Genomic DNA, 16,126 nt, shown 5'->3' with positions numbered 1-16,126 from the left:
CAATATACATTCCACCTAAACATAAACTAAACAAAACCGAAATTGAAGATCTTATAACACAACTCCCCATACCTTTTATATTAATGGGGGACTTCAACGCCCATAACAAAATGTGGGGAAGTGAGAATATTAATCAAAATGGGAAAACCATTGAATCATTACTGGAATCACCCGAAGTAACTATATTTAATGACAAAACACACACATACCTTCACCCAGGCACAGGAACGACATCAGCTATCGACCTAACACTATGCTCCCCCACAATATTTATGGACTTCCAATGGGAGGTACATAACGACCAGTGTGGCAGCGATCACTTCCCAATTTTTCTCAAAACCCAAGAACCTACAACAGAAGAATCAAAACCAAAATGGCAAATTAATAAAGCTAACTGGACTGAATTTAGCAAACTTTGCACAAATCTAATTAATCAAGAAATAGTTAACAAACCAGATCCTATGTTAGCTTTCACCAATACACTAAACGAAATAGCAACCAAGACAATCCCAAAATCTTCCACCAAACCACACCCAAAATCAACGCCATGGTTCACAATAGAATGTAAGCAAGCAATAACCAACAGGAAAAAAATGCTAAAACACTTCAAACAACATCCCACAAAACCCAACCTTCAAAAATACCTACAAGCACGAGCAAAAGCACGCTATATTATAAAAAAAAGCAAAAAAGAAACCTGGCAAAACTATATTTCCAAATTGAACAACAACACGCCATCAAAAAAAACATGGGAAATAATAAGAAAAATAACTGGAAAAAAACTTGGAACACCAATAAATAATATAAATACACCAAATGGTAGACAAACTATAGACAAAAAAGAAATAGCAAACATAATCGCAAATGAATTCAGCCAAAACTCATCATCCAACCACTACTCCCCCAAATTCCAAAAATACAAAAACAACGCAGAAAAAGAAAAACTCAATTTCACATCCAATAACAAAGAATACTATAACACCTCTTTCACTATAACAGAACTAAAAAATGCAATTCATAAAAGTAAAGATACAGCTACTGGTCCAGACGACATCCACTATCAATTTCTAAAACACATGCCAGACACATCTCTCAACATTCTCTTACAGATAATTAACAAAATATGGTGGACTAACAATTTTCCAAAACACTGGCTCGACTCCAATATCATCCCAATTCCTAAAGCAGGAAAAGATCACTCCAACCCTACCAATTATCGTCCTATCGCCTTAACAAGCTGTATATGCAAAACAACAGAAAGGATGGTCAATACAAGACTAATGTGGCATTTAGAAAAATATAACTTCATTTCTACACACCAAAGTGGATGTAGACAAAATCAAGGTACTAATGACCAACTTATTCGACTAGAAACATATATTCGTAACGGTCTAATAAGAAACCACCACGTGGTCTCAATCTTTTTTGATATCGAAAAGGCGTATGACACCACGTGGAGATATGGAATCTTGAAAGATATTCATAATATAGGAATCAGAGGAAACCTAGCAAAATTTATCCAAGAATTCCTATCCCACAGAACATTTAAAGTATGCTTAGGAAATACAACATCAGATGAACACACACAAGAAACAGGGGTACCACAGGGTAGCGTACTATCTGCCACCCTTTTTCTAATTAAAATCAACAGTATAATCGAAAATGTTAACATGGGATTCGAAAAAACACTATTTGTTGATGACTTTTCAATAACTTACTCATCACCAAATATGCCAACTATTGAAAGACAAATGCAACATTGCCTTAATAAAATAGACCTTTGGGTTAACCAAAATGGATTTAAAATGTCCAAAAGCAAAACCACATGTATCCACTTTTGTAGGAAACGAAAATACCACCTTGACCCACAGCTCAAACTAGATGGACAACCAATACCAGTAGTACAACACACCAAATTTCTAGGGATCATTTTAGACAACAAACTAAACTTCAAGGAGCACATTAACAAATTAAAACAAAAATGCTTAAAAGCAATAAATATCTTAAAAATAGTATCAAAACTAGATTGGGGAGCAGATCAAGCTACAATGCTCAAAATATACCGCTCACATATCAGATCCAAACTGGATTATGGTTGTGCCATATACAGCTCTACTTACAAATCCTACAAAAACAAACTACTAACAATACAGAATCAAAGTTTAAGACTCAGCCTGGGAGCCTACCGAACTTCTCCAATGGAAAGCCTTCATGTAGAAGCCCAAGAACTACCCCTACACTTAAGATGGAAAAAACTAGCGTTACAATACGCAACAAAACTACAAACCAACCCCGAAAACCCAACATACAAAACTACCTTCAACTTACAATGTACAAACTCTTATTCAAGGAAACCAAAAAGTATACCCTCCTTTGGACACAGAATTAAAGAAATAATACATCAAATCAATGAAAACCCTGACAATATAATTACTCAGAAAACAAACGACAGACCCCCATGGACATTACACAAACCAGAAACCGACATAACACTTACTACTTACAAGAAAAACATTACAAATAATATAACAAACAGAAGCAACTTTGGAGAACTAAGAGAAAAATATGCAGAATACATAGAAATATACACCGATGGGTCCAAAACTATAAACGGAACAAGCGCAGCATGCACAGATGGACAAAATCAATATCAAATAAGACTGCCCAACGAGGCTTCAATATATACAGCCGAACTGCAGGCCATCAAAATAGCTCTCAAACACATCAAAGACATCAACGAACAAAAAGCCATAATATATACAGACTCCCTATCCTGTATCATGGCCCTTGAAGTAAAATCTAAACATCCTTTTATCACAGAAATTATACAAGAATACAATGAAATAACCGGAAAAAACAATAAAAAAATTATAATAGCCTGGATACCAAGTCATGTCGGCATTCCAGGAAATGAAAAAGCAGACAAACTGGCTAAAGAAGCCACAAACCACCAAATGGACAAAATTAAAATACCACACACAGACCTAAAAAGAAAAATCAACGAATATATAGAAAACATGTGGCAAGAGGAATGGAACAAATGCACTGCAAACAAATTGCATGAACATCAACCAATAATTAAAAACGAAAAACAAAAAATTTTTAAAGGAAGAAGAGAAGAAATTGTACTAAACCGAATAAGAATCGGACATACAAAATTAACTCATTCCTACCTAATCAAAGCGGAGGAAACACCAAATTGCACACTCTGCAATCAACAACTAACAATTAAACATCTACTGACAGAATGTAGAAAACACAAACACACTCAGAAGAAATATTTTAAAACAACAAACATTAGAAAAGTGTTCCAGGAAGTGGAACCCCAACAAATCATAAACTATTTAAAAGAAACAAATGTATTCAAACTCCTATAAAGCAAACAAGTAAAATTCAGTTTAGAAAAACAAATCTCTTACAACTAAAACAATTTTTCAGAAAACCTAAAACATCTTGCTTCAAAAAATAAACTTTTTCAAGAAACTTAAAACAATTTTACAAGAAACTGAAAATCTATTATACCAACAAAACTTTTTTGGCATTAAATGACTCTTAGAGGTTGAAATGCCGTTAAACAAATACACTCACTCACTCACTCTACTTTGAGGCATTACCTCCTTCTTAACACCAAAATGAAGAAAAAAAAATCACGTACCAGACTTCCTACACTGATGAGGCTATTTTTAGCGAAATATTGGATTTACAACAATAATAAAAGTAAATAAAATGATTTTATTATTATTTCCAACCCTTCAAAGCTTTCAAATTTCTCATTAAAAATAATATATATATATATATATATATATATATATATATATATATATATATATATATATATATATTTACGTCCAAAAAAATATGGGTAATCGTTTGGATCTAAGGAAAGACTAATTCCCTGATCTCCTAAAAGGAGACGCCCTATATCAAATTTAACTAGTGTTAAAAAATCAACAAAAAGTCGACATATATATTATTAAGACTGAGAATGTTATGATATCACAATGTATTCTGACTTTGTGAAATCCTTTGACATTATTCTTGTAAAAATATGATTATCAGCCAATGTCCAAGATAAGAAATTATATATTTAATAATATATGCAATAAATACTGACCCAATGGATTACAAATTAAGCTTGTATATAAATTAAAAGCTGGCATATATTGATGGGATAAAATATTTAAAAAAAACAAACTATTTTTCCTCCTGTTGTCTCAAAAACGAAATAAAAATATAAATATATTATTTATATTGTGACATTCTCTTCATCCACAGTCCTTTGAAAAGATCTCCCAAAACATTCAGATTAAGCAAAGACATTACTATATTGAAAATTGTTAAAATAGTTTACATGATTAAAATATGGTCCTGAAAAGTGTTGATTTTATGAAAGTAATCCCTCATAACATGTATCGATAAAATTAACACTTACCTAAATGTTTGAAATCCATGCAACTCCCTACTTAGCAGCTTAATTTTAAAAAATTTTCTGTAAAGGGCAGCAATCGGCAGGGAACATGTGATTGACGTGTCCACAGCGAACACACACATACTCATTACCCACTAATACACACATACATACAGTTTCAGACACGCATGCATATTCACACGGGCACATTCGCTTACAGGCAAGGATTCATACACCCATAATATCACCTAATGTCATTGAATTAACGTAGAACACATTTTGCTTTATACCTAAACGAAAAAATGTAAGAGCTTGAAAAATGTAATGAAATAAAATGAATGTTATCTCAAGCTACTTCTAACAAGGCTACACATTCTTCTGCCAAAGCAGTGAGACTCCTTAGAAGGTCGTGACCCACTGATTGGGAACCATGATCTATATTATGTAGGACTTTTAGTTCATTACCAAAAGTAAAAATAAAAGCAAGGGTCATAACTCGTATTTTTAAACGAAGAGTTATCTCCCTTACAACGCGTTATTTTTATTTTTCATTATTAAGTGTAAAATATATACAAAAAAATAAGACTTAAAACTAAAATGACTTCACTGTTTCCCAGGTAGCACTGGGTAGGTTCAGTCAGTAGGGTTTTGAAATGATTAAAATTTTATTAGATTTATAAATTTAGCAATGGTTTTAATCTTGTAAACATTTAAAGTAGAAAGAAATCGGGGCGTACTATGCTCCCTCGTTGACATTTTTGCTAAAAGATAAACATAACAAATAAGGTAGCATTCCTACCAAATTCTAAGTCTGTTGGTTTGATTATCTCAAAATAATAAGCAGATGTACAGACACATGTATCTAATATGAGTATAGTCGAAATGAAAAAAATATTCACTTGAATTTTTTTTAAACAGAAGATGATGATGATGATAATGGAGGTGAGTGAATTATTTTAGAAATCGGTGGTGTACACCCTCTTTTGATCCACCAAATCCCTTATTGCTTTTATTTCCACTTCCCTATGTTTAGATTGCAATCTTAATACTTCCCCCTCTTTTTTGTCTCCTTTCTGTTTTGAAGTATTTATTGTCATGTATATTTAGCAACAAATTTCAAAGTTCCACTCTGTATCAACTTTATAGCAGAGAGTTAATTGGGTCATCAACCTGTAGAGCAAACATACAGTTTGTATAGCAATGAAAATCCTCTTTCAGACTTAAGCATGACAGATAGAAAAATTGCTATTTCAAGCTTAAGCATGACAAACCAATGAAAATGCTATTCTAAACTGAAACATATTTGATAAACTGAGAGAATCACATACGAAATAAAATATATTTATTCATCTGCAAGTTTCACAATGAAAATGCTATTATAAAATTAAGCATGCCAGACTGACTGATAAACAAAATCGGATGTGGATGTTTGAGTGCATTTAATAAATGATGCATCCATTAGAATTGTGGAATCAGTCAGAGGTTTTGGAGTTGGACTCGTAAGAATGTTCGAAGTCAATCATATTATTTTTTATTTATGAAGAACCATCAGACAGTTCGAAAATTTGAAAATAAGAAGCTTAAGTCAAACATTTTAGGAATCCTAGTAATCTTTTGGGACATTTTAGTAATCCTTGAAGTCTGTTAGACATTTTAGGAGTCCTTGCAATCGGTGTCAAACATTTTAAGAATCCTTGTAGCTGATGTCAGACATTTTAGGAATTCTTGCAGTCGATGTCGGACATTTTAGGAATCCTTGCAGTCAATGTCGAACATTTTAGGAATCTTTACTGTTGGTGTCGAACATTTTAGGAATCTTTACTGTTGGTGTTGGACATTTTAGGAATCCTTGCAATTGATATCTGATATTTTAGGAATCCTTGGTGTCGGTGTCTGATATTTTAGGACTCCTTGCAGCCAGTTAGACAATTTAGGAATCCTTGCAGTTGGTGTCAGGCATTTTAGGAATCCTTGTAGTTGGTGTTGGGCTTTATACTTTATGACACAGCAACATTTAAAAAAGTATTTGGCAAACCTGAACGAGCTTGCCCTTACCTGTAAATGATTTCTTTTCACTTTTTCTTAATTTTTTTCTGGGGATTATCATCGATCACAGAATTAACTTTCGGGATATCAAAAAAATTTTGGAAAAACGTTGGGAAATATTATTTAATTATAACCTTCTACTAAATTGATCCCTCACTTTTGGATGCAGTAGCTGTCATCACGTTCATATTAGTGGTCCGCCATTTTCTATTTTGAAATGGCGGATTACCATTATTTTGTTAAACTGTAGTTATATTCCCTCGATTTTAAGAAATTTTCGACATTAACAAATACAACAAAACTCTATAATTCAATAAATTTTATTTTTATTTTTTGTAATTTTTACTAATTTCGACATAGCATGTAAGTACATAATAGTGTTTTCCTAAAATATTTTATCTGAAAACCCATTTTACTGCACAAGCACCTATAATTTTATTTATATGGAGATACATTTTTATTAATTTTATTTATATGGAGATAAACATCTTGATAAAATACTCTGTTGTTTTTTTTCTTTTTCTAAAAGTATTTATTTGGCTGATACAAATCGGATTTGAAAAACAAAGGATTGTATTAATACATGATTTTAACAGAAAATTTGGATCCAATGTAAATTTGGTATCTCAATTATTTTGATAGCTATAAGGAATTAATTTAGTACAACACTATCATTCAAAACGCCTCCCTTTTCCAAACAAACAAAGCATTTTTTTTTATTGATTTGGTTACAAAATAATATCTCTCCTATTAAAAAACATATTTTTTTTTGGGGGGGTGCAAGCTTTTTTTTAATACTCTATTTTGAGGAATTGGTACTTATGCAGAATGAAGATGATACTATCGTCGTAATTTTCTGGCCAGTTTATAATACATAAAACGCCCAAAGATGCCAAATGAAAGTTTTGTGATTTTGTTTTGTGTTTTTGCACAAACGCTGACCGATTTATTTCAATGAAAATTATACTATTTCTATTATTACACAGCTAATTCAATGAAAAATTAATTAAAAAAATGAAAACTATCTTTTTGTTGTTATGAAGAAAATACAATGAATAATTATTGGAAAATTTTTACGAAACGTCAAGAAAATTAGAATTTGAATCAAGAAAAGAACGCTCACTATAAAATAAGTTTCATGAAAATTGTTTATTTTTGAATAACAAACAAAAAAATTTGGATTTTTTTTTAAAATTCATTTTTATGATTTTTTTTATTCAGATCAAGATAAATATTTAGTTTGTTTTTTATATAATAAAAATAATGATAGCTAATAAATGTTTTCATAAATGGTGTTGGCTGCTGCGATTTCCTTGACTTAGTGTTTCAATCTCTTGGTCTTTTATGTAAACTGCCAGGAAAATTCTGATTATAATAATATTCTTATTCTGCATAAGAATTAAAGAATTCATTGATATAGTGTATGTACGTGTAAAATGAATGCCGATGCTCAAAATGTATAAACACTTTGACCCCTCCCTTTACTTAAAAATTCACCAAAAATCAGGAAATTAACCAATTTTAATGAAATTGTCATTACTTATCAAATAATGATCACGAAATATATTGAACCCATTATTTTTATGTAAATCTTAGTGTAAATTTATTATTTTGTTTAAACAAAAAATACCTTTACTAAAGTTATTGTTTTCTGTAGTAAAAAAAATGAATGAATTTATTTTTCCTTTTTTTATGAACATAAAGCATCATAAATTATAACAATTAAAAAAGAAATTTTACAAGAACATTAGGAAAAAACCTCTTAAAGAATTAATGAATTCGATATAACTCGAAGAAAAATTAATTTCTCAAACTATCGATAATATCATTGAATTAAGCATTGTTTCTTTAATGTTTTTACACAAAAATATTATAATAGCAAAAAATATTTCTACTTTTTGTTTTTTAATTACAGGTTTCGCATAATTTTTATATCCAAGATTTAAATATTTTCCTTGCTTGCATGAATGTGAAACTTTTGGCGTAACATAATTTTTATATAATTTTGAACAATAATTTTAAAAAAATTAAATTTAATGACAGGAACATAGAAAAATAAATTAAATTAAAAAATGGTAAAAATGATTTGAACATTCAGGATAGGAATGTACAGATGCACGTCTGGGGAAAAAAAGAAAACTAGAATCCCCCTTCCTCCTTTTAAGTACATGACATTATTTTCAAACAGCCTTTTGACTGGATGAAATTTTGGGTTTCCATATAATCCGTGTTTACAAAACTTCCATTTGTTGCGATTTTGCGAAGGGCAGAAGCCCTCGCTTTTTGGGCTAATTAAGCTTTTCTTTTTTTTTTTACAAACAAGGCGTTTCTTTTTTTATTTAATTCAATATCTTAGGATTTTACTTTACTAATTATCTTTGAAATAGACCCAGAAAACTAATATTTATCTTTTAAACAATTTTACAATGAATTTATTTAACTTTAAAATTCAGCTGAATTGGGTAGCTCGCCGTGAAAACATTTTCCATAACTTTTTTTTTTCACGTGTACAAATATTTTTTTTCTTTTGGAAATTAACTTTAGTCTTCAATCTTTCAAATACAATCAAAAAGTAGTCGGAAACCTACAAAAAAATTATGATAAATTGGCTTTCAAAACTAGGTCTCCTCATCTTTATTCATCCATTTTTGCTTGTACCTAATATAGTGTAATTTTGCTTTTTCTCTTCTCGCTTATATCTAAAAAAAAAAAGTAAAAGGTAAACATATATCATTTAAAGAATAAAATTGACATACTAAAAAATAAAGAAATATAATTTTTTCTGTTAAGATATAAGCAGATATTTCCTTTTTTTTTTGTAAGTTTGACTTGTAATTTTTTTATCATCAGATTCACATTACAGATTGTGTCAGTTTATTGATTTTATAGATTTTACTGTGAAATGTATTGCTTTTAATCTAAATGCTATTATTTCTTTTCCTTTCCCTTTTTCAAGCTACATAATGAGATCGAAGGCAAGTATAGGAGCTGCGTTGTCATAACTGTATTGTCTTACTTGTTGTCATAGCAGTTCTGATTTTATTTATTAAATAATGGGAATGAATTCACGTTAGTTTAATTTTATTAAAAGGTGGCGGTTAACGGTACAGACTGCAAATTTGTGTTGTAATTCTGTAAGAATTATTATATCCCTTTTACTAATATCCTTGGGAAAAGTATAAATCTCTATATCATCCCTCTCTATCTATTGATGAAATAATAGGATAGATGAGACTCTCAAGCTTTGGTAGAGCAACTAATCTGGGAGAAGGAAAACTCCAAAATATCATCATAGTGGATGATCAAGGCAAGAAAATTTGTTTAAAATCTACAAACTTATCAACAGTGCTCAATATTCCTCGAATAGATGACCCTTAGAAAAGAAATATGTATTTATAGTGAAGCAAGAGTTATACAATCTCAACCTGCACTTCTCATATCTAATGGTAATATGAAGATGTACAATATAACAAGAAGCAATACTAAGATGAGCAGAGAAGAATTGGTGTTATTTCAAAAATTTTCTTCTTCAAAACTACTTGCTCTACCAATTCTTAAGAGTGTAGTCTGCCCTTCTATTTCATCTGTAGCTACAAGGGGATAGTCATACATATATCAAGGATATTAGAAAGAGTAGGCACTGCCAAACTTACAACTGATATTTTGAAATAGCCCAGATTCAATATTGCTTAACTTCAGTGATCAGACACCAATGTGTTTCAACATGATCTAACAATAAGAAATATCCCTATAAGAAGAGAAAATATATTGATAATCAATTATATTTTATAAAAAAGATTCTGGTTGCTTTTATATTTTTACCCATAATTTTTTTCTTTCATTTTTTTTTTTTTTTTCATCTTTTGTCATAATTAATTTCCTGTAAAAACAGCAACAACAAGAAAAATTTGTCAAGAAAATCTGTGGTGTTTTTCCAGTTTCCAGACAATGTGCCTTCTCCACAAACATGTAGAAAAAAATTTTTTTTGAGGGATATATTTCTTCTTTTTTTTCCCCTTCTTCCTTTCTCTTGAGTTTGCTTCACTGCTGCTGATGTTGTTAGTCATGTGACTAATTTCTGCCTGTTGATTGATCTGCGCATTCCTACATTTTGATAAAATTCAAGCTGAAGTTGGCAGTTGGGACTTGATATTTGAAATGTGTTGACATACTATCTTCTCTCCATCTAAACAGGGCATTAAAATGTTGAAGTGAACTTGTCTAAGTTACCTGGCAAAGTTTCTAATGTTGAAGTGATTGTCTAAGTTACTTGATGAATTTATATCTTGCTGAGACTTCAAGGAAATCCAAAAAATCTGTCAGGATTTTGCAATTAAATATGTCAGAAAATTACCAGCTTGAGAAAAGAGAAGACACATGTGAGGAATATTCTCACTAGGAAAGATTGAATTAGAAGTGTCTATCATTATAACTAGATATTTTCTTGTAAGGTCTGAAGAAAATGGATATGAATCAAGCTGCAGTTTTTATAAGTTAAAAGAAAAGAATATTTCTATTCTGACGGACTACAAAGAAAGAATGAGGAAATTTTTTTACCAGACTTCTTGCCTCTTCAGAGAACATTATTATACAAAGAATTATATGTATTTTTTTCAGGTTATTCCTTCAGGAAAATGAGGAAATAAATTTCTCGCTATAAACGAATACTATCAGAACATTGTTTCAGATAATAAGTTATCTTTGTGTGCAGATATTTTAACTAATCTACTCGAAAGAAAGACAACATTACAAAATGTAAGCTTAAATTGCAAACAAAGGAAGCGAACATTTTTTCGACTTTGCTAAAGTATTTCGATCTTTCTAAATAAAACCTCCTACTTTAGTTGAAATCTCTTATCATAGAAGTAAGTAAAAAGAAAAAACGCCTTCTCAACATGTTCGTCTTTCTTTCTATCTTTCGTAATTGTTACCACACAAAGGACTTTCTTTGTAGCCGAGAGCAAAATCTTAGCAGCAGACAGCTTGCGGACGTTTTTGGCTCTAAGTTTCTTTTTTTTCTTTTCTTAATAAGATTGTTTGTTTCTATCCACCAAGTATGCGTTCTATCCCAACCATTATCAATGGACCAGAGGTCATCTCGTCAGCGTCAGACAAGGCCAAACTATTTGCAAAGAACTTTGCAGCTAATTCTTCCCTGTGCGACGAAGGCCATCAACTCCCCATATTTCCTCCTATAACACAGAACAAACTAGGTAACATACAAATATCCGTGCATGAGGTCGCCAAGCTAATCAAGAACCTAGATTCCAGTAAAGCAACTGGCCCTGATGGCATCCCAATCATAGTGTTAAAAAAGCTTCAACCAGAACTTGCTCCCATACTTACGAAACTATTTAAGCGCTGCCTTAAGGAGAAGTGCTGGAAGACCTCATCAGTTTGCCCTGTATTTAAGAATTCAGGTGATAAGTCATCTCCCTCTCAGTACAGACCAATAAGTCTCCTGTGTGTTATGAGTAAGTTGCTGGAATCCATATTAAATAGAGAAATAGTCAACCACCTCAGCAGAAATAACCTTCTTAGTGACACACAATATGGTTTCCGCTCTGCAAGATGTGCTGACGGTTATATCCCACAGGATTAGTGAATCTTTTGACAAAGGCTTCCTTTCTAGGGCAATTGCTCTTGACATATCAAAGGCCTTCGACAAGGTATGGCATAAGGGTCTACTTCACAAGATTTCCAGCTACGGTATAACTGGAAATGTTTTCTCAATCATTAAATCATTTCTCTCCGATAGGCTCATAAGAGTAGTGGTAGATGGACAAAAATCGGAGGCCTGCAATATAAATGCTGGAGTCCCTCAGGGGTCAATCCTGGGCCCAACTCTCTTTCTGATCTACATCAATGACCTCCCTAAACACATACTTAAATCATTCGTTGACATCTATGCTGATGACACGACCATCTACGGCAACACATCAAAGGCTGTAAATGACAAAGTTCTCTCTGATTCTCTCTCCTCTGATCTCGAGTGTGTGGATCAGTGGGGGAAGATGTATCTGGTTACCTTTAATGCATCTAAAACCAAACTCCTATCCTTACATCATCAACGCTCTGATCCCCAGCTGGCATCAATTGTGATGGATGGCTCTCGTCTGGGTGAGGCCCCATGTTTTGACAAGCTTCTGGATTTGACCTTTACTCCTGATCTGAAATGGAACACGTACATCAAGTCTGTTGCGAAGGTCGCTGGAAAGATGGTGGGATCCTTCTACCGCTCCAGAAGATATCTCACTACTGATGCAATTCTCTATCTATATAAAAGCCAAGTACGTCCAAAGATGGAATACTGTTGCCATATCTGGGCAGGAGCTGCTAAAAACAGCCTATCCTGCCTTGACAGAGTACAAAATAGACTCCGTGGCTTAGTGGGGGATGCCCTTTTCTCTACCCTGCAACCTCTCTCCCACAGAAGAGACGTTGCGAGCCTATCCTTGTTTTATCGTTATTTCCATGGCAGGTGCTCGTCTGAACTCCAATCTCTGGTCCCCCCTCGCCAATCTTTCACGAAAAACACCCGTCTAGCTGAATCCACTGTGAAAAATTTCCCCCACTCTCTATCTGTGCCTAAATCAAAACGCGGATTCCATGAACAAAGCTTCTTTCTTAGAACTGCACGCCTGTGGAACTCTGTTTCGTCTGCCTGCTTCCCACCGGACTATAACTTGGATGTGTTCAAGTCCAATGTTAACAAATTCCTAATGAACCGCCCCCTTAAGTAAACACTTCATCAAATCTCCACACTAACGTAATGTACTTGCAATAACCCTTATCCCTGAGTGGCTTCCGGGCCTTGATAAGTGGTGATCACTGTGTAAAAAAAAATTTTTTAAAAGTCTCTTTTCTTATTTTCTTTTGTTGCTTTTTTTCATCTTTGTATTCGTAATGTTTTTATATGTCGACGTGACCTTCATCGGAAGTGATGATAATAATTTCGACACATAATAGGATAAATTTGTAGAATTAACAACAATTTCTTGAAGACATATTTCTCCTTTTCTATTGCTTACTTCATCAGAAAATCTGAAACAAAAACAAAACTTAGAATCAGAAAAAAAAGGTAATGAACATTGTATGCTGAACATACAAGCATGCATAGTGAATATAAAAAAACTAACTAGATCTGATTGGTCAAATCTTTGCATTCAGGAAGTCGATTTTGTATAGAAATGATTTCTATTTCTTAAATAAAAAACTTTGTAGACTTTTGTAATCTATATAATGAAAGTGAATGTCTGATGCACTTTGTGATACTGGGAGAGAAAGAAAGAGATAGCATTCAGTACTCTACGGACAAATTTATCTATAGTTGAGCCTTGGCAGCTAAATATTTTCATTTACTAGCCAAATAGAAAAGTAACTAGCTAAACCCACAAGATTTTTGGAATATGATATTGTCATTCTGTGACAAGTATATACACCATAAAAAATTTTCCTTTTTTTTTTATTATGTGTAATTCTAAATATGCACTGAATTTTATGTTAAGATTTTAAATTATAAACATTCAAATTTCTTCAGATGTTTTTTTTAAAAAAAGTATATTGATCTATTAAACTTTTATTGTTTAAATAATTTGTCTTTGCTCATTTTATTTTTAAAAGATAAACGTTGAAAAGACATTTTTCACTTAATAATGAGCTTTGGAATGTTGTTGGTGAAAAAAAAAACACTGTTGCCAAAAGATAAGCATTTTATAATTTCTAGTTGCGACTTTGCAAAATCACTTGCAAATGTGACTGTTTCACTTGCAATGCAAAGCCCTTACATTTAAACTTGAGATAGCAATAGCATTAATTTTGTCTTATTTTATCAATTAGTTTCATTTTAATGATTTCAAGTAGTGAGTAAGAATTAAATTGTGAAACCATAACAAACGAGCAGAAAAAATAAGCTTGTACTTAGCACAGACTCGTTTTTCACTATAGATATAAAAAATGTTTCTTACTATCTAGCAATATGTACTTACATATGTTTGTAAATGTGTCGTGTGTAGGCATGCTTTTAAATGTTGTTTTTACCGAAATTTGTAACCAAAAGCATGTTGTCATGTTCGTTTTTATATTTGTTTTTCATTTGTCTTTATTTTTCATAATGTATGCTCCATCAGTCAAACAAACAAAGTTTGGCTGAATAAAAAATCAAAATGAATAATCTACTCTTGGATAATCGAATACTCTTCAAAGATAATCTACTTTTGCTGATTTTATATGTAGCATAGTGTGGAAAACGTTTCATTCTACATGGTTTGTCTGTAGTTCACTTTGTTGGCATATTCAATCATTTGTCTCTTTAAAATTACAGTGGTGATGTGGCAGCCAAAGATCCTGTGCTTTCTTTTCTTATTTGGTAGCTGCAATAACACATAACATAAAAAAATCTCCAACAACCTTGTTGCTCAATAATTAATCTTCTTTAATGGTGTATTTTCTTACAGCATTGTAGTGTTAGATGTAAGCTTCCAACTTCTCTCCTGGTGCTACCAGATCAGGCTGCCTATTGACTTCCTGAGCTGAAACGCACCTACATCGATTTCTGTTTTTGTTTTCTATTCTCTTTTGTAAAACTTAATTATGTTCTACAAAAACAAAATAAAAACAACAGCCCCTTCCCTTCACCCTCCCCCTCTTTCCTTTTTCCTCCCCTACTTCCCGGTTGATCCTGTCGGTGGGGCATTAGAATACGCCGACTGCCCCCCTGCAGAGGGTAAAAGTCCCTCAACGGGGCTACCTGTTGGCCGTAGGTAGCAACCCGTGATGCCTAGGAAAAGGATCCTGGTGGCTGAGCAACCGATGCCTAGGGAAAATAAAGGTATCTGTTGCAATACTCTACTTTGGCCTTGTATTAGGCTAGACGGGCGGTCGGAGAGGCCCGATCCGATCAATCGGCTAGTCATGTCAAGCCCTAACACTTACGCTGAAAACGTCAATTATAACATTTAAAAAAAAAATAAATAAATAAAATAAAAAAAAAATTTAATCCAAAGATAATACATTTCATTACTACAAACATAGACAAACCAGGTAAGTGTTAGAAGGCGATGGCAAGGGCCAATCAATTGATGAGACAAAACCACACAACTGCTCCCTAACCAATGTTTCTATCAAACTGGGAAAGAAGAAACTAAAGGAGGAAACAGGAAATGATGGAACAAACTCAATCAATTGAGTATACCTTTTTTGTATCCTTGGGATGAAAGGGCGAATGAGTTTCCCCTCTAACATCTCCCAATTTCGGACTCCGAGGAGGGTGGGGAGCAAGAGAGATGAAAATCTAAACAAACTTCTATGGATATAATAAACCCAAACAAAAAACCCAGAAACCAAAAAAATACAACAAAAGCGAAAAGAACCCACTCTGACGTAACCAGCTCAGACAGTGAGCAAGAATATAACTATGAAATAATTGATAAAGAAAAATATCCAAGATTCATAGTAATCGAAACCTTAGAAGGAAAAAAGATCAGCGATCTATCTCCATTCTTAATTGAAAAAATTCTGTCTCAAAACAGCAACCCAAAAACAGCAAAAAAAAATGAAAAATGGCAATCTACTTGTCACAGTTGACAACTATAAAGACGCAAAAAACATCTTAGAGATGGAAAAATTCCATATCTATAAATGCAAAAGTTATGCTCATGAAAGACTAAACAC

General features: G+C 32.5%; 1 protein-coding gene across 4 annotated transcripts in view; it reads left to right on the top strand.

Moving 5' to 3' along the window:
* LOC145293849 (WASH complex subunit 4-like) overlaps positions 1-16,126 on the top strand; it is a 144,978-nt gene that overhangs the window by 120,673 nt on the left and 8,179 nt on the right. The window contains exon 33 of one of the 4 annotated variants that reach the window (XM_080140543.1): positions 9,411-9,429. The exons of 1 other annotated variant lie outside the window; for it this stretch is intronic. In XM_080140543.1, the coding sequence (XP_079996669.1) occupies positions 9,411-9,418 (8 nt within the window). In that variant the 3' untranslated portion in view covers positions 9,419-9,429. Of the gene's footprint in view, positions 1-5,326; positions 5,351-9,410; positions 9,430-13,493; positions 13,536-16,126 lie in introns of those variants that run through there. 2 more of the 4 variants (XM_080140539.1, XM_080140542.1) reach the window with 2 other exon arrangements.

This window comes from Euprymna scolopes, chromosome 15 (genome assembly GCF_053919585.1).
Source record: "Euprymna scolopes isolate OS-2025 chromosome 15, ASM5391958v1, whole genome shotgun sequence".
In the NCBI taxonomy this organism is placed as follows: Eukaryota; Metazoa; Mollusca; class Cephalopoda; order Sepiida; family Sepiolidae; genus Euprymna; species Euprymna scolopes.
Note: the sequence above shows the minus strand (reverse complement) of the source record. Positions and strands in the feature narration are given on the sequence as shown.